The following is a 22,378-nucleotide window of genomic DNA, read 5'->3' on the forward strand; positions in this document are numbered from 1 at the left end:
GCATTATTGTCCAGATATGAGCAGGTTGTGGCGCCTAACAGCCAGCAGATGGCAGTAAACACAAGGATTCATTGGCCTGTAGCAGCAGGAGACTGTATATAAAGGCAGGAGCATGCAGTTAGGGACCGTCCTGCTGTAGTTGTCTACTTTCTGTTAAGGGTATGGCCAGTTGTTGTTAAAATGTCATAAAACAACAAACAAAAAACCCAAAACAAAAACAAAAGAACTGTGGCATATAACATTATAAAGTTTCTTTAAAGCCTGATGATCTTTTTGTGTTAATTTGCAACATGAAAAGTAGTTAAAAAGTTGCACTGACGTGTATTTACAATGAAAATCCTTGTTTATCAAAAGTATGTCATTATTATCAGCAAGCTAAAATTAAAATAGCAGTGGAAAAGTATCTAGAAAAATGATACTGTCATAAATCAGCTGTGTGCGGCAGGTGGTGATGAGAGACAGGACTAGAATTCAGATGCAGCTGTAATGCTGAAATTTCTTCAAAACAACAAAATACAAACAGGCAGTGGAGTAAACACTGAGGCATCTTAACCTAAAAAGGACTCTGAGAGATAGAGGCTAATGAAAAAGCATGACACTCAACCTGTACTCAAACTGGAAATAACTCAAATACCAAAACGCAAGATAGTTCAGACACAAAAAGCTGTCTCAGAAACCCAGGATCATGACTGACACTTTTGACATTAACATAAGAGTAAAGCTGTAAAACAAATCTAGTAGTTTAGTACTGTAAAGTTGCATGAAAGGAAATACTCCAAGGTAAAGCATGTCAAAAATTGTAAGGTATTTGCTCAAGTTAATTACATTGGTTTCCTACAGAAACAAATGTAAGATTTCACTGATTGCTTCTAAATCACTATGATACGGCTCAACACCCAACACCTTATTCTGCACACAGACCCCTCAGATGAGAAAATCAATGGCTGGTACAGGTCCAGGCTTAAAAACAAAGGGGCTCCGTGCTTTTTCCGTTCAAACTCCAACTATTAGATCAGCTTTTTTTTGTTTGTTTTTGTTTTGTTTGTTTGTTATTTTTTGTAACATTTTGCCTGTGAAGCATCTTGTAGCTTGTGGTTCAGAAAGCTGCTATACAAAGGAACTACAGCCGTTATGGTTTTATGCGTTTCTCAGGTGCTGATAACACGCGGACGGTCCCTAAGCGCTCACCATGTAAGTGGGCAGAGCGAGCGCAGAGGCTCGTGCGCTACGCCTGGGCTCTCTCCACTATATTCAACACAACGACGTCTCCGCGCGCTCAATCTGGGGTTTCAAGCCTTAAAACCACCTCGTAGCATCACCGTGGGCTGCCGAAACAAACCGTCGCAAAGGTGAGACCCGGTTTTTTCCACAGTAACCGCTCGGGGACTCGTTTCCCGCTCCATAGTTGAGGTTATATCGCTGGGAGCCGAGGCGCAGTGTTTTTGCCGTGTGTGCTCGGGAGTGGGCGACTTGTCATTGCGGCTGTTTTGTTGTGAAATGTACGGTGGTCGCAGCTAGGCATCTAGGCGTCTCAGAGCCCCTTTCCGACCAAAGCTAGGGTAGCCAGATAGCTGTCGTGAAAGGCGGCTGGATGTATGAAAGCGAACCCGGCGGTGGGCAACAGAGCTGAATGGCTAACGTCAACGCTAGCTGATTTTACAGCCGGCCGGGGAGTCGGGACGTTAATCGCCGCAGCGGGCAGGGGGGTCCCATTGTTACTACGCGGCCGGTTTAGCTAGCTTATGACTAAAACTACAGTAACACAGTGTTATAGTATAGGCATTGATGGCTGCTCTTTCTGCCGGAATAGCATCCCTGCTACCGAGAACAGGTTGTTCAAGAATAACTTGAAAGCTCAACTCTTCGGTCATTCCCAACATGTCTTGGTCAAGGTTTCTGTTTACACCATCGCTACAGTTTATTTAAGTATCCTCAAAGCAGCTGCCTGCGCTTCACCAGGAGGGCTCCTTGTTTTTACTCCACTGGGCTTTTAAGCAGAGGAAAGGGAAAGAGGGTAGTTAACATTCAGCATTGTGTCGCTGACAGACGACCTTGTTCTTCCCGGACTGTTACACTTCCTCGTATTTTGTTATTATTATTTTTATTATTATTTTTTTAAACTCCCGCAGCTCAGTAAATCAGTAAACAGGCGCTCCACCTTATTAGACACGATCGAGGGAGACGTGTCTGTTCCCAGAGATGATGTTGCGTTTTGGTGACACGGACTGAGATAGCAGGCTCTGTGGAAGTAAAGCGTGTTAATTTATGCCCCTTGGGCCCCGCGGCGTTTTTGATAAACTGTGGAGAAGGGCCAGTGTTGAAATTTAAGGCAAATTGCTTGGTGAGCGTACCAGGACAGGCCAAACTGGCAGTACCTGAATTCAGTTGGTAACAAGGACAAGGAGAATGAGAGACTCATTGTGTGCTGTGCCACTCTGGCTGATTGCTGAAGCACTTAGCTCACCAGAGCAGGCCACTCATTTTCAGTGTGCACCTTAAGTAGCCTCATGTAATCAGTTTATGACATGCTGATTTGATAATATGAAATGTATCCTGCTTCATTATCATGCATGCTGCAAATGTGATTGTGCTTTCTATACAAAGGATGTAAAAATGTCTTTAAAGATGCATGATACAACTTTAGCGCGTGATCACTAACACCTAGTATAGGAGGAAAGCATACATTATTCAGCGTGACCCAGCAAATCCTCCCCTCCTTCCTGCTTATGATCCTCGATGTGACCGTCCAGAGGTGAGCCACTGACTGCCCTCTGGCTTTATAAAGAGCTCTTTCAGCTGCGTTTTTGCTGCTGGAGCCTTTGGGATTATAAATCCTGAGGAAAAGGAGCTTTGCTTCGGTGGCATGCTTCACTGGCAAGAAATCGTTGGAGGGTGTGAGTGCAAGTGTGGGAGGAGGGTGTGCACTGGTGGGCTCCGGTGGAGAGGCAGAAGAAGCAGCAGAGGGGTGAGGAAGGAGGGATTGAAGATTGGGGGACTGGGGCACTGTGGTGATGATGGATGCCACACAGGGAATGTAGAACACTTGGCTCTCCTGTGATTAAAGGGCTCCTGTTTCTCTTAGGACAAATGCACACCTGTGTGTCTGCTGTGTTGGTGATCTAGCTACAGATCATTGAACTAAAAAATTCAGTGTGGTGAAAGCTAGTAATTCCTGAAAGTGATTGGATTTCCAGTAGTGTTGCACCGATATATCAGCCAGTATTGGCCTTGTTAATTGATATCCATATATAAGCAAATAAAGTGTTTTTGATCAGTGGCAGTGGGCAGTATTTATTTCTTGTGTCCCCTCAGGTTTCAGTGTATCCAAAAGCTTGTGATCTCTAAAAGTGATTGAATTTCCAATAGTGATGCACCAATATATTGGTCTAGGTTGATTGTGGCAGAGGACAATATTTTCAGTATTTCCAAAATCCAGCAGTCCTTGACAGTGAATACATTTGTAGTTGGTTGCACAAATATATACCGGCCAGATATCCGTACTGATTGATAGTGCCCTCGTTGACTAATCGCATCCATGCTGTAAAAGATGGACCTACGTTCCGAGTTGGAAAAGTGAAGTCAATACGGAAGTGCCTTAAACCTGCATTCTATCTGTATGCCAAATGGCAATAAATGGCTTTCTGTCTTCACAAGTTCAGGGTCTCAGTCACTCTTTTTGAGTCATATTCAATTAAAAAAAAGAAAAAAAAGAATATGTTTTGTAACGGAGAATTATATGTGCTCACTGGCTAACAACTTGTGGTTGACAAGTCATTAACCAGTGAACGAGTGGTTTCAGACTCGCCACATCTGCTTTTTGGAAAGAAGCTGGCGATGGCAGAAATGCTAATTGCAAGATTTCAAAGCAAGACTTCAGAAACCAAATCGGTGGCATCACAGGAGTTGCGTCCATCTTTTTTACTGCCTGTGGTTAATTGACAAGGCAAATAGCTTTTCCTGATGCCAGTGATCACTATTTACCTATTGTCATGTCCAGTTTTGCTAAAAGTGAATGGATTTCCAATAGATTCACCAGTATCGGCCAGTTGATATCTGGCCAATACTGACCTCATTGACTGATATTGGTATATTGACAAATAAAGTAGCATTCACCAATGGCTAAATGTTTAAGGATAGTGTTATGAAGGGATGAAATTCTTTAAACGCTTTTATCTCTCTTTTTTAAAAATAATAAATTGTCTATAAATTTGCTGCACTTTGTAGCTCAGGACTACAAAGGTCACGGCCACTTTTTGTTCATTTGGCCTGTGGTTGCAAGTTGCTGTGCATCGTTGATATTCTGACACCCCCTAACATTTATTTGTTTCCCTGGAACAAACTAGGGGATAATAAAAAAATAAATAAAAAAAATAGGAAAAAGACAAAAATACTGGCACGGGCTGTTGGCCAAAATGTTATATTGTTTTATTTTATTAGTACTCACCCAGAATTTCACAGTCAGTGAATGACTGTCAGTACAGTGCAGGCTTAATGTCAGAAAGAGGTATATTATAAGCTTTTTGGTTGTTTCCTCTCTAAACTGGTGCTTTCCTGCCATGCAGTTACTTCTTTATAGTAAGTCAGGTCGTACGAGCTCGACTGTTTCGTCTCCCTTATTATTGCGCCTCCGTCTGGTTGACAGCTTGTTTCCTCAAACCTGGAATAATAAAAATAGTGCATTATGGTTATGGAAATCACAGCTGAGTTTTGGTCCCGAGAATCTGTTTCTACCTTTCTGCCAACATAAATGTCACCTCTGGAGTCTTAATGAGAGAAAGCGGGGACATTTTGCCACTTGTGATGTCTTTTAAAGGGGTTTAGAGGATTTGGACTTGCATTAAGAGTGAAGAGCAGAAAAAGGATTAGTTTTGTGTTGGGAAAAGCGAAGTACGGAGGTTTAGAGCTTTAATATAGTCAGTGAAAGTCCATACAGGCATGTTAGTATCAGAGTGTGTGTCATTGTGTAATAGTTCATTCACCTTAAATGCTGCTCTTAATTTACAGAAAAGACATGTCAGCTGAAAATAATTTGCCCTTCTGTAAAATGTAAGGTGCATGCTTTTTTTTTTTTTTTCTTCACACTTTAATGTTCTTCCGTGCTAGCTTTTATTATCGTTAACCAAAAAGCTTGTATGTGGTGCTGAGAGGAAAAAGGAAGAGCTTTGTCTAACTTCGGCACCACATCTGCACTTCCCATACACGCTCGTTGTCACGCAGGTCGTGCCATGCCCTGTTAAAACTGAAAAGTTGTGCCTAAGCTGCAATAGACTGCAATAGCAAATGCCATAAGAAACCAGTTTATCACACTGTCTTCAAAAAAGCTTGTGGTTGGGTTATTGGTACCCACAGACGGGGGGAGGCCACAGAGAACAACAAATGCCAAACACAAAGAGCAATTCCTGTAAAGACACCGCTATCAGGTTCTGGGTATTTACAGGTTGGGTTTGGTTTGCCTGAGTTTGTAAAAGCTGCCATATCTCTTGCTTGCTTTTATTTGGCCATCAGGGTTGATTGTTATATGCTGGAGCTCTGGTTTCTCCCACCCTTGAAAAACACGCTTGGTTAATAGTGCCTTTGTCAGTCCAGGGCACTCTTACAAAAGAGATTCTTAATCTCAAGTATTTCACTTCTTGGTTCAATAAAGGACACGGGGGTGTTGAAGCTGTCCACACTGTCTGTGATTGGAGTTGATTGGATTTAGGCTTCTATGCTGGAGCTTCTCACTGGTAAAGGTTTACGGTCAGGCACTCTGCATTGACCTCTGTGGTTCATGGCTGGTAACAGAGTCCTAAATAAAGATGGGGAGGGGGAGGAAGTGTTGTCAAGCTTGATCTCTTCCTGTAAAGATAACCTGATGAATACAGCACAGTATAGTGGTGACATGGTTAGCACTGTCACCTCACAGCAGTAAGGTCCTGGGTTCAAATCCATTGCTGTGTGGAGTTTGCATGTTCTCTCTGTGCACTCCAACTTCTTCCCACAGTCCAAAAACATGCATGGGTTAGGTTAATTTATGATTCTACACTGACCGTAGTCAGCATGAATGGTTGTCTAGCTCTTTGTGTCAGCCCTGCAACAAATTGTCAACTTGTTCAGGGTGTACCTCACCTCTCTGTGACAAATAGACAAATAGACTCCAGCTCCCTGTGACCCTGAATTGGATAAGTAGAAGAAGATGGATGGATGGGGAAATTATAGTTCAGTGGTGGTAGTACCAGTAGATGGGCAGTACATGGGCAGCAACTGCCCATCTACCTGCAGAGAGGCTCTGGTCAGTATTGATGCTGGTAGAACAATGTTACAATGTTAATTATTGGAACAATGGCACAATTTTTTGTAGTTTTGCCTCTGTCCACCACCACAGTGGATTATAATCGAACAATCAATATGTGACGGAACTGCAGACTTTCAGCTTTAATTCAATTCAAATTATCATCAACTGTTTAAGAATTACAGCTATTTTTATACACAGTCCCCCATTTTCAGAGGTTTGAAATTAATGGGACAGTTGTCTGACAACCACTTTGATGGCCAGTTGAGGCCTGCTCTCGTCTTATTTCATGACAAATGAAGCAGAAATAATGACTAGTAATTCAAAGTGTTGAATTAGTATTTTATGTATTAGATGTCATTTTAAATATGAGGCCCAAAGAGATGGTAGTGCAAGTGAGGCAGGTCATCATTAAGCTCCAAACCCCCAAAAAAACTATCAGAGACACAGTAAAGACTTCAGGAGAGGCCAAATCAACAATCTGCCGCATTGTTGAAAAGAACAAATACACTTAGCTGCTCAGCAACACCAAAAGGCCTGCAAGCCCACAGAAGATGACTAAAGTACACAATGACACAATTACTTTCATGGTTAAGAAAAACAACTTCACAACATCTAACCAAGTACAGAACACTCTTGAGGAGGCAGATGCATCACTAAGTCTACACTCATGACTGGAAATACAGAGGGTTTACAAGATGGTGCAAACCACTGGTTATGCTTAAAAACAGGAAGGTCAGATTAGATTTTGCCAGAAAACATGAAGACCCGGCACAGACAGATGAAACCAACATGCACCAGATTTATGGGAACAGCTGCTGAGCCAAAGCGTACCACAGTATGTGTGACATGGTGGAGGCAGCGTTATGGCATGGGTATGTATGGGTGCCAGTAGAACCAGGCCACTAGTGTTTACTCATGAAGTGACTGCTGATAGAAATAGCAGGATGAACTGTGAAGGGTTACAGGGTTAAACTCTGCTCTGATTCAGCCGTAAAACTGATCAGACAGTGCTTTACAGCAGAGGTCCCCAACCCCCGGGCCGTGGACCGGTACCGGGCCGTGGGACATTTGGTACCGGGCCGCACATAAAGAGTAAATAACTTAAATTATTTCCGTTTTACTTATTATCTGCGCCTAAACTATATTTTATTTTGAAAAATGGGCGGATTCGCTCCGTTACTTCCCTCCATGACTTCCTCTTGACGTGTCAAGACGTTTCTGCTCACATGATACGTCACCGCTAAAATTAAACCCAGAAGCTTCAGGCCTGTCTAACGAAATCGGTTGGTTGACCTGCATAACGCTTCTTTAAATTTTTGAGTGCTCAACAAGAGTAGAAAAGCGCTATGTAAGAACTAGTCCATTTACCATTTTTATTTATCAACACCGGGGATAGCAGTGAGGTAGACCCAGCCATCAAACTGACTCTCCAGCGCTTGACACCGCGGCTCTGCAGCCACGCTCCATGTGAAATCGGCCGAACCCAGTCAAACCAGAAGCCAGCAAAAATGAGTATCAGAGAAACAAGCTCAGGGGGCTTACACTGATTCAGTGTTATGGTGAGTTGTATTTTTCATGCGCTTTATACAGTAAAAATCACCTAAGTCGAAGTCGCACAAATCGGGTTTTCGCTCTAGTTGGATGGCATCTGCAGGTCCTGATTTTTCCTAACATTAATTCCAATAAAATCATCACATAAATCCGTCGGATATTCACCTACGTCGGATGAAAAATCTGGTCCCATTGTAATAAATTTCCAGTTAAATGTGATCGCATAAACTGGATGAGTTTAGCGCTAAAACCCTCCTCAGCTCCTGTCCGCCCACTTCCATGCATCGGCTCGTTCATGCACAACTACACACACACACTAACAACGCCTGGAAATTGTTTTAGTGTTTATATCAGTTCATTTCACCGGGGACAATCGTGGCAAGTGTAAGCTACAAACTTGCACTTACGAGTAAAATTTCAGATTATAAAATTTGCAGAAGCAAATTCATAGATGAAGCAGAAGCCATTGCAGCGAAATTCGATAATAGACCCCAAACTGGGCCATTTGAATCCGACGGAGGTGATTTCTACTGTATTTGTTTTTGCGGTGTATCTTATTTTGAAGGCATGTTTTACCATGGCTCTAACAGCTGACCAAAGAGCGCTGTGGGCAGAGAGCCTGTTATTCATGTTGAGGCGGGATGTTACGAGAACGCTGCTGATAGAGTTGCATACGAATACAAAGTGGATTCACGTTTTTTATTATTATACGTAGAAAATATCACACTTGGTTATGGTCGTATCATTTATTTTGACGTATTTATTCGCCACACCTTAAAAGCCGGTCCGTGGAAATATTTTCTAACACTAAACCGGTCCGCGGCTCAAAAAAGGTTGGGGACCACTGCTTTACAGTACATGCTTTTCAGTTATTAAATACAAAACTGAAGGCAGAGAGAGACCCACAAACAAGCAGCATGTGGCGTACCTGGGTACTGAACGACCACTTGGTAGTGCTAATGGCAGCTAACTGTGACGATAGCAGTAGCTAACAGTGGAAATTCTCAGCCCGGTGCGACGGTACCCCGGCAATGCGAAGCTCTGGGCGATCAGGTGCTAGCTAAAACCCTGCTGTGTATAAAAGTGGCTCTAATTCTTAAACAGTTCTTGAAGAATTTTTTTATATATTGATTTTTTTGATTTACAATCCACTGTGGTGGTGTACAGAGGCAAAACTAACTACAAAATTGAGTCTGATTACAGATTCAACAAAATACAGTACTGATAATATGGATTAGGCCCGTATCCTAATTCATGATTGTTAGTAAGCGGCTGCAAACGAGGAAAAGAAACACTCGAAGTTAAACAGATATTTCTTTATTGTTCAGGGCAGGCGTATTTTATAGGCTATATAATGCAATATAACAATATATAATAATATAAAATTATATAATACAAAATACCTTAGGGTAAACACATTGCCTACGATTTCAACAAATTAAAGAGGAAAAAACCACAACTGTGTAATACCTCTATTAAAACGCTTGAGATGAAGGCTGAAGCCTTAAACGGAGGCTGAACGTGCCTGAAATGAAGAGTAATGCTTTTCGCATTAAACGAACCCTTCTCTCAATATTTCCTTAAATTTAACATTCTGAAGCTTTCTTTTCTTTCTGAAAGTCAAATCGACGCGCGCGACTTTTTTCCCGGTTTCCCGTCTAACGTTTCCCGGGAAACGGGAAATGGTTCTGATCGCATTTCCCGGGAATCCCGGATCCCGGGATTAAACCCTAGTGGTGATCCCTTGTAGATAAAGGAGCAGCCAAAAAAAGCTTAATTCTATGGTGGGAATGCCTCCCATTTTTAGCTCCGCTGTTGACAACAGATGACAGTCAGTGGACCTGAGCTGATACCGAGCCCTCCATCAGCTTCTTTTAAAAGATATTTTATTTGGTATTTTTGCCTTTTATTAGATAACGTACAGTGAAGAGAGACAAGAAAGTGGGGAGAGAGAGAGAGGGGGGATGACACGCAGCAAAGGGCCATGGGTCAGACACGAACCCAGGCTGCTTGCCCCACAGCCACATATTGTTGCCTGTTCACCCTCTGAGGCTAGTATTACTGTGAAATGCAAAGAAATTTACCTGAAGCAGATGGGCTTAAACTAATGTGTCCGTCAACGTTTTTGCTAAATGTGCTACTCCTCAGTCATTTATATTTGAAATCTTCTGTAACTTGGCACAACATTGGTTTGGTTAAGTTTTTTGATTAAAAAAAATTTTTTTAAATTACTTTTTGAAGTTTTTGAAAAATACTGTACATTGATGTTTACCTTTAATCCCGATGCCTCCCTTATTTCTAGACAGTCTTTTGAAACTTGAGTATTCAATGTGCAAAGCTCTATAAAATGTTTCAGAATGTTTTGTTTTCAAAATTTTTTTTTTTTTTTATCATCAATTTTTTTAAATTTTGAAGCTCAATGGTACATTCTTCTGTGACTACTTCTCCTTTATTTATTGGCTGAATCTTTTGAAACTTAACATAAGTATTCCTTGGGTAAAGATCTATAGAATGTTTCAGCTTTAAGATTTTAAGTTTTTAAATTTTTTTTATTTATTTTACAAATTTACAAATTAAGTATCAGCTCAATAATGGTTGACCTACAGCCAAACTGCTTTCCGCTCCAATATATCACATTTTGTACCACTAAAACATTTGACAGTGGAGCTCTATAGGTCAACAGGTCTCTTGTTTTGAAATATGAACTGTGGTCCACCACTAGAGAACTAGAAGCTTGCTTTGGATGCTTCTTTTCCACCATCGGTTCCACCATGCTTTTAGCTGTTATAGTTAACCCTCTCTGTCACCATGTTTGATATGAAACACATTCCCCCCCAATGTAACTATGTAGAAATGTCACAACGGAAACCACATTTAAAGTCTAGTATTACATCACATGCAAATAAATTTACCTGAAGCAGATGGGCTTAATCCACACTGTGTGCACTCACTGCTTTAAACTCAACAGCTGAGCTTGATTTTCATTTCTTTTTCTTCATTTTCTTTTGAATTTCAAGTCCTTTGCAGCAGCTCAGGGAGGACACTGACTTCTGTCAGAATTGAATGATTCAGTTGTTTTTTTTTTTAGAGTTTGATGTGCTGCCATTTCTTCCAACAATGAAATGGCCATTCAGCAGGTAGTTATGTCATCATCTCAAGTTGCCACGGATCACATTTTCTGCTACTGTAGCTGGCTGTCATCACACAGAATTTCAGTGGGCTGGTGAGAGCCAGGGGGCTCCCTGCCAGACAAATTAAGATCCTGAATTAGAAACCAGAAGGCAACTGAGAGACAATATATGCACCACTGGGGTCTGAATGGTTGCATTGCTCCTTTCTCTAGAGATCACAGGATGTCGGAAAGCTTCCTAACAAAGGGTTTATGGATTTCAGAGTTAAATAAGATGGATAGATGCAGGAAATCAGGTTAGACAAGAGAGCTAGTGCCAACTGGGACTGTGTGTTTTCAGAAACTGAAGCAGTTGAGTCAGTGTGCTGTGTAGGTTTTGGCTCAAGCATCTTACAGCGATGTAGCACAGGGTTGTCTGAGCAGCGTTCCTCTCTGATAAACAGCCCCAGAGCCTCCCATGCTTGTCGGCGCCCAACCAGAGAGCACTGCCAGTCTTTTTCCTGCCCTCCTCCAACAGAGTACCAAGCAGCGAGAGACATCCGATGTTATCAGCACTGCAGATTGCACAGCGCTACTGCCAAAGGCTTGTCTTATGAATTCACAGTGAAGTGCCGAGATTTTTAAAACATTTTTTTTTGTCCTGTTATGCACACATCACAGCACAAATTGCACTATAGTAAATATCCAAAAGACAGAAATTTCCTTTTGGACTTCATTTCAGACAATATCATATTTCTTAGAAGGAATAAAATGATCTCTGTGCACATAGAAAACAGACACAAGCCTTCGTCCTAAATGACTGAACATTTATGGTGTGTCATAACCTGCAGTGAGAGTCCAGCTCTGTTGGAAGCTGCTTGCAGCTGTCTCTGACCTATTTATGAAGCTGATGGATGGAAGGTGAAAAGAGCCTTTGTGTGGCTGCCTTTTGTGTGTCTCAGGAAGGTGCTGATGATTTCCTTTTGGCACTTAATTGCTGACGTAACCATTTTTGCTGTGTTTTAGATTCAGGATTAATATTCCTTAAACGCAGTAATTATAATCCAGACGGGTGCGAGCGTTAGTTGTTTCGGTCAAGTGAATTTTTTTTTTTTTTTTTTTTTTTTTAAAGAGGTGTTGCATTCATGGAAGCAGCTGCGGTTTTGACCTGGTTAGAGCCGCTTTGAAAGTGTATAAGAAAGACGCAGTTCAAAACCAAGGCTGCAGAAATCCCCTCCCCACACTTAGCCTCGTTTACAGCTACAGCGGTTGAATGCAGATGAGAGCACATCTTTTTCTTTTGGCTTGATTGCGTGCTGGAAAGATTTTGGTTGTTGTTGTTGCTGTGGCATAATGCCTAAAGCTAGAGGCATTTATTTAGCTTTGCACAGATTGCCTAGAGGTTGTCAGTTAATACTTGTTGAACTATTTAACAGCTTCAAAAAGGGCTGCGGGGCAGCCTCGCTTTGCATTATGAGCACAAGTTTGATGGTTAAAGCCAAATTTGCTGATAATGGCACGGTTATGTTCAGTCAGCTATAAAGCCGGGGCATGCAGCAAATTAGAGTCGAATGTTTATGCCGATTAGTCTGGTGAGGTTTTTCTCAAGGATGTGAGAAGCTGTTCACACAGCAGAGAAAAGAACAATTATTCTAGTTGGAAATGTGGTTTGTTTCTTTTCTTACACTCTTTACTTTCAACAAGAATTGCTTCATGTTTGTCATGCATGCACGCAATTGCGGGTTAACAAAATATATGCTAGGTTGCTTGTTTACCTCATAGAGGTTATCAGCAGAGATTAATATTGAACATATGTGTCAGTGTTTCCTGTTATAAATAATAATCTGTGTATTGAGCGTGGGAGTTTGTGATTTTTGATAACTGCTCGAACACGTCCTGTATTTGATACTTATTTTTTTTAATATATTCTACTTAAAGCACAAGAGTTACAGGTTAAAAGTGACCTGTTATTCTTGTTTACAGCTCCATATTAGTAGTAGTTTGAATAATTCACAGTTCAAAATTATTTTTATATTTGTATTTTTACTTTAATTTTTCTTAATTTTACACCGGTGTTTGGCTTTGGTGTAAACACTGTCTGAAACAAACCATTTTAGCTGCGTTCGCTCTTTAAGCCAACTTTGCTCTGATTGGCTGCCCCTCCTAAATGGGTTTTGACAGCAGGTGTGCTTGAGTGTTTAGAGCAGTCTGAATGGTAGTTCTTGGCACATAGGGGCTAGTTGCGTGTACTCTGACCTCATTACTCGAAACTTGGGCCATGTTTAAAGTGAGCATCCAACATTGGAATAGTATTTATAAGAAAAAAAACACAGAGGAATGTCACCTCTAAGTGCTGCAGTCTTTTCGTCCGCTCGGCTAGGAGGTTCCATATGATTTAAATGCTCACAAAATGACCAAACTGCAAACACAACTGCAAATGTTCTGAAAAGTTCCATGGAGCAGGGGCACTGCAATCCATGTATACACAGACCCTTTGTATACATAACACACCTATGTGCAAACCCGCATTCCAGCTAATCCTACCTGTAGCCACATGTGTACATTCCTGTTCCTGTGGTTTTACAATATAAAGTGCCTTGAGGCGACTGTTGTGATTTGGCGCCATCTAAATAAAATTTAATTGAGTGTCCAAACTTACTTGGACATCCATTATGTTTTTAAGTGATATTCTTCATTGGACATACTCTCTTCCCATGTATTTATACTCCGACACAGTGAAAAAGCTGCAAAAGAACATAATTAAAATTTGGTATGATGTGGTTATATATGTGGAAAAACCAAACAGTAACAAAATTGTCCAGTGTGAGGTAATCAGTGCATTTAAGCTTTGGGCTTTCAAAGGGCTTGAAAAAAATTAGATGTCTACATCCTCCAGACTCTGTAAATTTAATCAAAAGAGTAGACATTTCTTTAAATATCTAAAAGTGAGAATTAAAAAAAAAAATCAGTGCAATACAGCCTCGCTAACACCTGTGAAATAATGTTGACAAAATATTGTTGGCAAGATTGCCTGAGACAGTTAGAACTTGTAGGCAGCTGACTGATTAATAATTAAAATGTTTGTGAAACCCCTGCACTATGTTAACTGACGAATTAATTATTATTTGGCTTTTCTCACCTTACTGCTGTTACCTTTACATCTCAAACATGTGTCCTGGTGTTCGACCCCACACACAGCCCAAGAGCGAGAGTTCTGTGAACATGTTGCAAGATTATAATGACAAAAAGCGAGTGAGTTTAAAATTCTGTTTGTATTCCTGGCTGTCAGTGAGGAAGATAAATTGTAAACTATCCAAATGTTTTTATTTCAGGGACACTATACACCCTTTTGCATACATTTTCAAGCAGCGACATCAGTCATACACATCAGTGTCTGGATTAAACAAGGCTGTTCTGTGGAGCTTCTGTTTCAATAGTCAGAAAAGCATTTAAGTAAATGTTTTTAAAGATCCTATCTTGTTTCTTAGCATGTAGGGAATAATTTTCCCTGCAGGCTCACTATGCAGTACTTTCCCATCTAGTCAAATGTTGGTGTACTGCCATGCTACATGCAAAGGAGCTTCCACAGAAGATTACAGCAGCCTTCAGTTGGGATACACTGTGGCTTTGTGTGTTCTGCTGAAGTTATAAACAGGTTTCTGTGCTTAAACTAACAAGTGGAGGAGAAGTGCACTGCACTGCAATTCCTCATTCTCTAGAACCTGATCAGCTGTATACCTGTGTTGGTTTACAGCTGCTGTAATGTTGACTGGTTATGCTTTATTGCCTGAGTGTTTGGTCTGCTGGGGAAGTTGTTGCATCCTTTGCCAAGCCACCTTTATCTGTAGTATTTTGTACAGGTGACGACACGGCCATTTAAATGTTAAATGGACTGGTACTTGCACAGCGCTTTTCTACTACTTGCACCCACATTCACACTCCAGTGGATGCATCGGGGGACAATTTGGGGTTAGGATACTTTGACGTCCAGACTAGAGGACTTGGGTAACCGATCCACTGACCTTCAGATTGGTAGCCGACCCACTCCACCTCCTGAGCTGCAGCCGGTAGAGCTGTTGTATTTTCAGTATAAAGATTTAACTTGGCAGGAGATGCATGTGTTGGTGTTACGCAACCCTAGCATGTTAGTTTAAGGTATGTATTCACTGAGTATGAGGTACAGGGCAGGTTGATTTCCAGCTCTGAGATTTCAGTTTCCGATCATTCCCTGCATTTAGCTCATAATGGGAACTTTCTGATGAGCAGGATGTGAAATGATTATAATCCTCCAATATGAAACGGTGCTTTACTGTTATTTCGACAGGTATGTGCTGGGGTCTAGTAAGTGACTTATGCTCATGTGCTTTTGCAAAACTTCTCAGCTGTACAAATACAAAAACTACAACATATAGATGCCAGTTTGAAACCATTTATCTATTTATTCATCCGTCATCAGTTGTTTTCTTGTAACCTGCCTAGGGATGGGATTCAAGAAGCAGTTCTCTACAAGAACCGGTTCCCAGTAATTAAATTCCTTGGAATTGTTAGTCTGCTTGCTTAACGATTTCGCCTTCAAATTTTTTTTTTATACCAGTTTTAATTTTGTTCTACTTTACATTAAAAAAAAAGAGTAAATGCAAATCAACCCATTTGTGGTATATTTTATTCACTAACCCAATGAGAATCAATAAGATAATCGAGAAGGAATTGAATCGATAAGTGATATCGATAATGGAATCGGAATCGCTAAATTCTTATCAATTCCCATCCCTAAACCTGCCCATACCAGTTTTTTTCAAGTCTGATTTTTCTTTCTAAGAACTATAACTTTGGGCATTTCAGCTTTTCTTAACAGCAAAATATTAGTCACAGGATCTTCTGTCATTGAAACAACACACACACACACACACACACACACACCTTTATACCTCATAACTGCTTTAACCTTTGCGCTGCTCGTACCGAAGCTCATACCAGGGCTGTTGGTTTGTGGCTGGCTCTGAGCTCTTGATAGGTTTAGCTTTAGCCACTTTGCCTTTGTTGGCTTCTTCTTTGTTGTCCATGTTCAGCTGCGTGAGAGTGATTTAAGCATCTGATTAGTTTTGTTGTAATAAATCTTTTTGTGGTGGTGCTCCCACAGTTTACCTTGGCAAACTTTGTGCCTTCACTCACAGTGAAGAGCTTGTATGCTAACGATATGTGTGTGACTATGAGAGTGTACACGTTGTGCGTGCATGAAATTGACTGGCTTATAATTGGCTCCTGCTTCAGTTCACTGTAAGTTATATCTCAAAGTGGCAAACCTCTCTTGGTTATCAGTGTTTTTATTGTGATCATGTTTATGTGACATTGGGTTGGGTAAGGAAACTCCCTCATTATCTGAGTTTAGCAAAGTAACTAACCCCTAATCTCTCCTTCCTCTGTCTCTTTTCTGCAGCAGGCTGGACTCTGTCCCCTGAGATGTTACTGAGCAACGAGGATGGATCAAAGGACAAAATTGCAACGGTGATGAACTGTACACCACCCTCCAGAAACCACCGCAACCACTCCAACTGACACAGCTATGCCTCGCCTGCCCTCCTGATTCCTCTCGCTAGTCTCTTCATCTTCCCCCAGTCCAATCAAAGTCACTGCAGCTCTTCCAAGTCCCTGTCCAGTCAGCATGGCTACACCTTTCCTGTGGAAACTGTCATCCCAAAAGCTGGGCTTCTTTCTTGTCAGCTTCGGCTTCATCTGGGGCATGATGCTGCTGCATTTCACCATCCAGCAGCGAGCTAGCCACGAGAACAGTGCCGTGCTGCGTCAGCAGATCCTCGACCTCAGCAAGCGATACATCAAAGCGCTGGCTGAGGAGAACCAAAGTGTCATGGATGGACCGTATGTGGGAACCATGACAGCTTATGGTGAGTAGTCGACTCTGTGACATTGCCATGCTGCTTTCAGCAAACAACACCAATCTTTCTACCTTTACTACAGGAAGCTTTGCAACCACATTTGCTTTTCAGCAAGGCCAGGATGTACACCCAGATCAGTCATAAGCTGTTTTCACACATGCACTGAAGCCCTGAGCTTTATGTGTGACAGTACATGTCATTCATCAGTCTTTGATCTACAAGCTCCTGAGTACAATGTTTGCATCACATTGCTTTGATTTGCACGTAGTCTGGGGGCATTTACTGCTCACGAGTGGTCGGCCTGTACTCTGCCTCCTACACACCCCTATCAAGCCAACATCCTTGCCTGCACCACAGAATGTTTCCAGTAATGCAACTGCATCTGAAGCAAATCACTTCCTGCTGTGTGGCACATGTAAGGAGAGGACAGCTGAAGAAAATATTTTGACCTGATTCTCTTGAAGTTGTCCGAAGCCGATGTGTGAAATCTGTTGTATAAACTTACACACACACACTGAAAAGCTCTCTAGCCGTATTATTGTTCTGCTTCCCTGGGGTTGAAAGAAAACACATTTTTCATTCTGTATTTTCACAGAGGGTTTGCAGCCTATCTGAGATGATGTTATTCTCCAGGTTTAAGGCTGGTTACATTTGGTTATTTTAGTGCTGTAAATGTGTCACTTTAAGTGGAAAAGACCAGATACTCCAAGAATAAAAGAGCAAGTGTCAGGCTTAACTGGAAGTAGCTCCAGTGTATGCTTCTTTTCCAAGTGTGAAGCATGGCAAAATTCAAGACAGCTACTTTGGGCTATTTTTTTTTTTTTTTTTTTTTTTTTTTTTACATGCCCTCTGTTTTTACATCTTCTTTAAATTGGATGGAATAGTTCCAGTTGTCTGCCTCCTGAACAGGTGCAGTACTGGCTATATTAAAAAAAAAAAAAAAAAATTGTCTGGGAGCTTTAACGTCGATGCAGCTGCATCGGAGCATAATACTGTAATAGCACAGGTCCAGAAGAGCCATCAATAAGTTATTCATGCCATTAATAGACCTGTATGGCTCGATGGGAGGCTTCATTAGAAACCTGAGATTGGAATTGATTGTTCTCTAATGCCCAGAGAAACAACAGGATACAGTAGAGCTCCTGGAGATTAAAATCCACTGCCAGCGAATGTAAAGAAGGAGCTGGAGTGAGGAAAGAAAAAAGAGCACTGCAAGTTTGGAGTTCCTGCTTTTTTCTTTTTGAGGCACACTAAGCTACTTTTGTTTATTTAAAAGTTTGTGCAGAATGTGGAAAAATTCAGCTCCCTGTGCAAAACACTTTCCTATCCGAGTTACTGTCAGTAGGCTGTACTTGAACCTGTCATCTAAGCAGGAAATAAACTTCAAGATCTGCAATATTATATAAAGTAATTATTGTTTGTTTTGTGCTACTTTCGTTGCCCAGAATTCAGGGAAATTTGCATTGGACTTATCCTCATGTAAACCCTGTGATTAGTTTGGGATAACGTGGTCTGAGCCCCATCCATAGATTTTTCTTGTAAGACATCAGCCTGCATTTCCAGGGAACAGATTCCTGTCCAGTTTGTTTTGTTCCCTTATATGATGGATTGATTTTCACGCTGCTGTAGCAGTCTGCTGACCAGCGTCCAATATCACATCACAATCCATTTCAAGTCCTTGATTAGATAGCAAGGCACTGGGATACTCTGTGCTTCCTGTGTGTGGCTTGATAGGATTTGTAATGAGTTTACTGGAAACGGCATTTCCTCCTTTACTACCCATAAATGACCGATAACATCTTAATGGATCTGGATTTAATATTGTAAATCCTGAAAGCTGATTTGGGCTGTTTAGTTGCTTTTAATGGTAGGGATAATTTTATGAAACATACCTGTTGAAAAGCATCCGATCAATGAGTCTAAGCAGCTGGCAGTTTGCCTTTTCATACACAGATAGCACCTGAAAGAGTTCAATGATTTATTTCCATCTGCAGGGTTATATTTATATTGTAAAAAGCCTGTCATTATTTGAACTGAAAACATTGATAGGTAAAAGTGTATTTTTAGGAAGATTGAATGAAATTTAGCTCCATGGTCGTGGACTATAGTCAGCACTCTTTCTTCATAGTGTGAATGTCCTGGGTTCAAATGCACTGGCCAACTGGGGTCCTTCTGTGGGGAGTTGTTCTACCCGTGCCTGCGTGGGTTTTCTCTGGGTACTCCAGCTTCCTCCCACAGTCCAAAGACATGCATGTTAAGTTAACTGGTGATTCTAAACTTGCTGCAGGTGTGAATATAAGTGTGAGTCTCTCTGGGTTGGCCCTGCATTAAGCTGGCGACCTGTCCAGGGTACACAACACCTTTCACCCTATGACAGCTGGGGTAGGTTCCAGAAAATAGATGTATGAATTACATTTCAAATGCATACTGTGCTCCCTGTGCTGACTAAATATAATTTATTTCAAGCTCATTTCCTTTAGTCTCCTATGCTGTTATTTATGGTCATGCTAGTATCTTTTTCACCTGCAGTCAGTTTCAGTGTGAGTGTACCTGCCGGCTCTTGTGTGAAGTAGAGCTAACAAGAGAGAAAATGTTAGGTTACTGTGAGTGCAATGGAAGCTTCCCATCAAGTGAACATAACATTACGAGAGAGAGAAGCTGACGGGGAAAGCAGTGCCATCAGAGCTTTTCAGTCATGTCATCTCACTTGACCAGCCAATTTCAAACATGAAAAAAAGCTGCTGTGTAATAACTATAGAATAACATATAAATTAATTTAATAGGCCCATTTTCAGTGATGCCTGATTTTTTTTATCTCACCAGTCAGTGTACCTCTAGTTTTTTATTTTTATAGCAGGGAAGGTATTCTGCAAGATTTGGTTGGGTATTAGATACCATCGCTCAGTTGTGAACTACAGACAGTCCTATACCATCTTCTTTGTCCACAGTAAAGTCAGACATGACACGGATACGATCTTCACCTTCCCACCCTTTTCAGAACTGATCCATGGAGCTGCTTGCGACGATCTACTTGACACTATTCTTTGTTACTGCGTAGCTGTCGAGCTGTTGTGGATTTTTTTGTATGGTTTGGAAATGTATAACGCTCTTCTGCTCACTGCTGGGCCCACTATCATAACTGAGAAGAATCCAGCTGCCTCGGTGTATTGTGAACACACTCCCAGTATTTTGCTTTTTCTAAGCATCCTCCAGGACGGAAGGTCATTGTGTGCTCCTCCTGTGTCTCCCTGCTCTTTGGCACGTTATGTTGGTCAGATATGGAGCCCACTGTCTGGCTGGGGTGAGACTTTGGTTTTGGATGATAGGACAGAATAGGGTTTGCTGATGACTGCCTTGGGCTTATGTTTCTGTGTAATCACTTCTTTTTAAAGCTCATGAGCCTAATGAAAAATCCCAGGTCATTGTGTATCCATGTCATTATCTAACGTGACACTATTGTTTAGAGCAGAATAAGGTTCACTGTGTTTATTGCTGCAGGGCTTGTTTTGTAACTGCATCACCGTAATAAGAAGCATTGAGACAGGCAGCAATGTTACCCTAGGTGTGCCATTACTCATCCGGTTACCTGGCAGCATATTTAATGCACACAAGGACAAGATGACACATTATTCACAGCAACATAGGGACTAATGAAGGTGTCTGAAGCAAAAGCCCACATTTAATCATAGTGACCGGGAATAAGTATCGTTAGGCTGCAGATACTACTTCCTTACTAATACTTATAAATATTCTTATTGATACTAATCTTCATATTTTAGTATAAAATAAAGACACAAGGGTGGTTACAATCACTGATGTTTTTCTTCTAAATCTACTAAGCAGGTATGCTGGCATTGAGTAATGCTCCTCCAGGGCCAAGGGCTGTGGTCATCTCTTTGAAGTTCTCGAAATATTCACATGTGACTTTCTCAGGTTGTCAGGAGAGCTCACACTTCGATCAAGCTCTGCTAATTTCAGCTTTAGACACGCCCCTGCCTCCAGGTATCCTTGCTTGAAGATGTAGATGTAAGGATCTTCCAAATCTGAAGCTATATATGGGAAATGGCGGTCTGACAGTCTTAGTTTGACATCTTTTTGCAATAAACTTTGACAGTTTTTTTCATGTCTCGTTCTCTCTCTTCTGGAGTTTGCAAAAAGGGTTTGACTTTGTAATCTGTTGGCTGTCTTCTGAGGAAGCTGCGACTGCTGCTTCTCTTAAGAAAGACAAAGAATATGATCATTTAAAGAAGCTCTAAAAAGCAACGTAACTGTCACGCGTCAGTAACCAGTAACTTATTTTCGTAAATACAGTTGACACAGTTGCATTCGGCAAATTCCATCAGCATTGGACCTAAAGCAGCCAACTGCACTGCACTGATTTAAATTTAAATTTAAATTCAGATTTGTGTGTGAGCACCTAACCTTTTCCTTATGGTATAGCACATTGAGCTCCATTTTCATTAAATATGTTTGAGCGAGCACACATCTTTGAACATGTCGCCCTGTCAGCCATGACTGCAGAGCACAGAGAAACATGACAACGTCAAACATAATCCCACTAAACCAGCAGCATCGTTACTAGTGACACTTAAGAATTTAAAAAATGTCAGCTACTGTATGTTAACATAAATTACCATTGCATAAATATGAATAGCAGTACCTTTTGTCTAGGTGCTTGTCAGTAATGGCCATTCTGGTGTGTGTGCCTATTAAATACTGGTCCCTGGTACCCATGCTTAATATGCATGATGGCTCGCATTTACAGAGTGTAAATTCATATATCTGTCACATAGTTGCCATCTTTTTCCCTTTGATTGGAAAGATACAGAAAGTGAAATATTAAACAAGCCAAATGAATCTCTGTGTTATTCAGCCTGAAGTCAGGAGGCACAGGCCTCCGTTTCTGAGGTGAATATATTATGTTCAGCCCAATAGCTTGGCATGGCCACTGCTCCAAAGCTTTCCGTTTGGTTTCTTCCTGGTGTCACTGAGCTGCTCTCTGTACATCTGCTCCTCCCAGCACACTCAGCTCGTCCAAGTCAGACAAATGCTCTGGCCTTTCCCTTCACACGAATCTCGCTGGTGGTGCTGTGCCAGGCCTCGTTGTGCCATTGCCAATCTCTCTGACGTGATGAAAACTGGCGTGTTAAATACATCATGGCGCGGGAAAAAGTGGTGCTTGCATGTGACAGACAAACAGCAATTACCATCTTCTGAGTAAAGCAAGCCTGAGTCATTTTGGATTGGTTCAGTAGACGTTTAAGCCAATATACAAATAATATAACAGGCTATGGCTTTGATTATCTCAGACCTTTTCTCCCTATGAGAATTAGCAGGCGCAGGCCTTTTCTCTTTGTGAAATACATGGCATGGCATTCAAACTGTGTCGCTAATATTCGTGTACCTCCTTTATTTGAGGTGTCTTTATGTATCATCCCTTAGCTTGGCTGGCTAATATAAATAGCAACTGCTGGCTGTAGATTCAGTCCCATGAGTATAGGGAGCATAGCTGTGTAATGGCCTTTTGCCTCCATTGGTAGTCATTAGCAA

General features: G+C 41.3%; 1 protein-coding gene across 2 annotated transcripts in view; it reads left to right on the forward strand.

The window, feature by feature from the left end:
* The first annotated feature begins 1,211 nt into the window (after nt 1-1,211).
* The window catches only part of mgat5 (alpha-1,6-mannosylglycoprotein 6-beta-N-acetylglucosaminyltransferase), a 94,843-nt gene continuing 73,676 nt past the window's right edge, over nt 1,212-22,378 (forward strand). Inside the window, exons 1-2 of one of the 2 annotated variants that reach the window (XM_030749279.1) lie at nt 1,212-1,349; nt 16,372-16,837. In XM_030749279.1, coding sequence (XP_030605139.1) covers nt 16,597-16,837 — 241 coding nt within the window. In that variant the 5' untranslated portion in view covers nt 1,212-1,349; nt 16,372-16,596. The remainder of the gene's footprint in view (nt 1,350-16,371; nt 16,838-22,378) is intronic. The other variant, XM_030749288.1, reaches the window with a different exon arrangement.

The sequence above is a fragment of the Archocentrus centrarchus genome, chromosome 2, assembly GCF_007364275.1.
Source record: "Archocentrus centrarchus isolate MPI-CPG fArcCen1 chromosome 2, fArcCen1, whole genome shotgun sequence".
Classification (NCBI taxonomy): domain Eukaryota; kingdom Metazoa; phylum Chordata; class Actinopteri; order Cichliformes; family Cichlidae; genus Archocentrus; species Archocentrus centrarchus.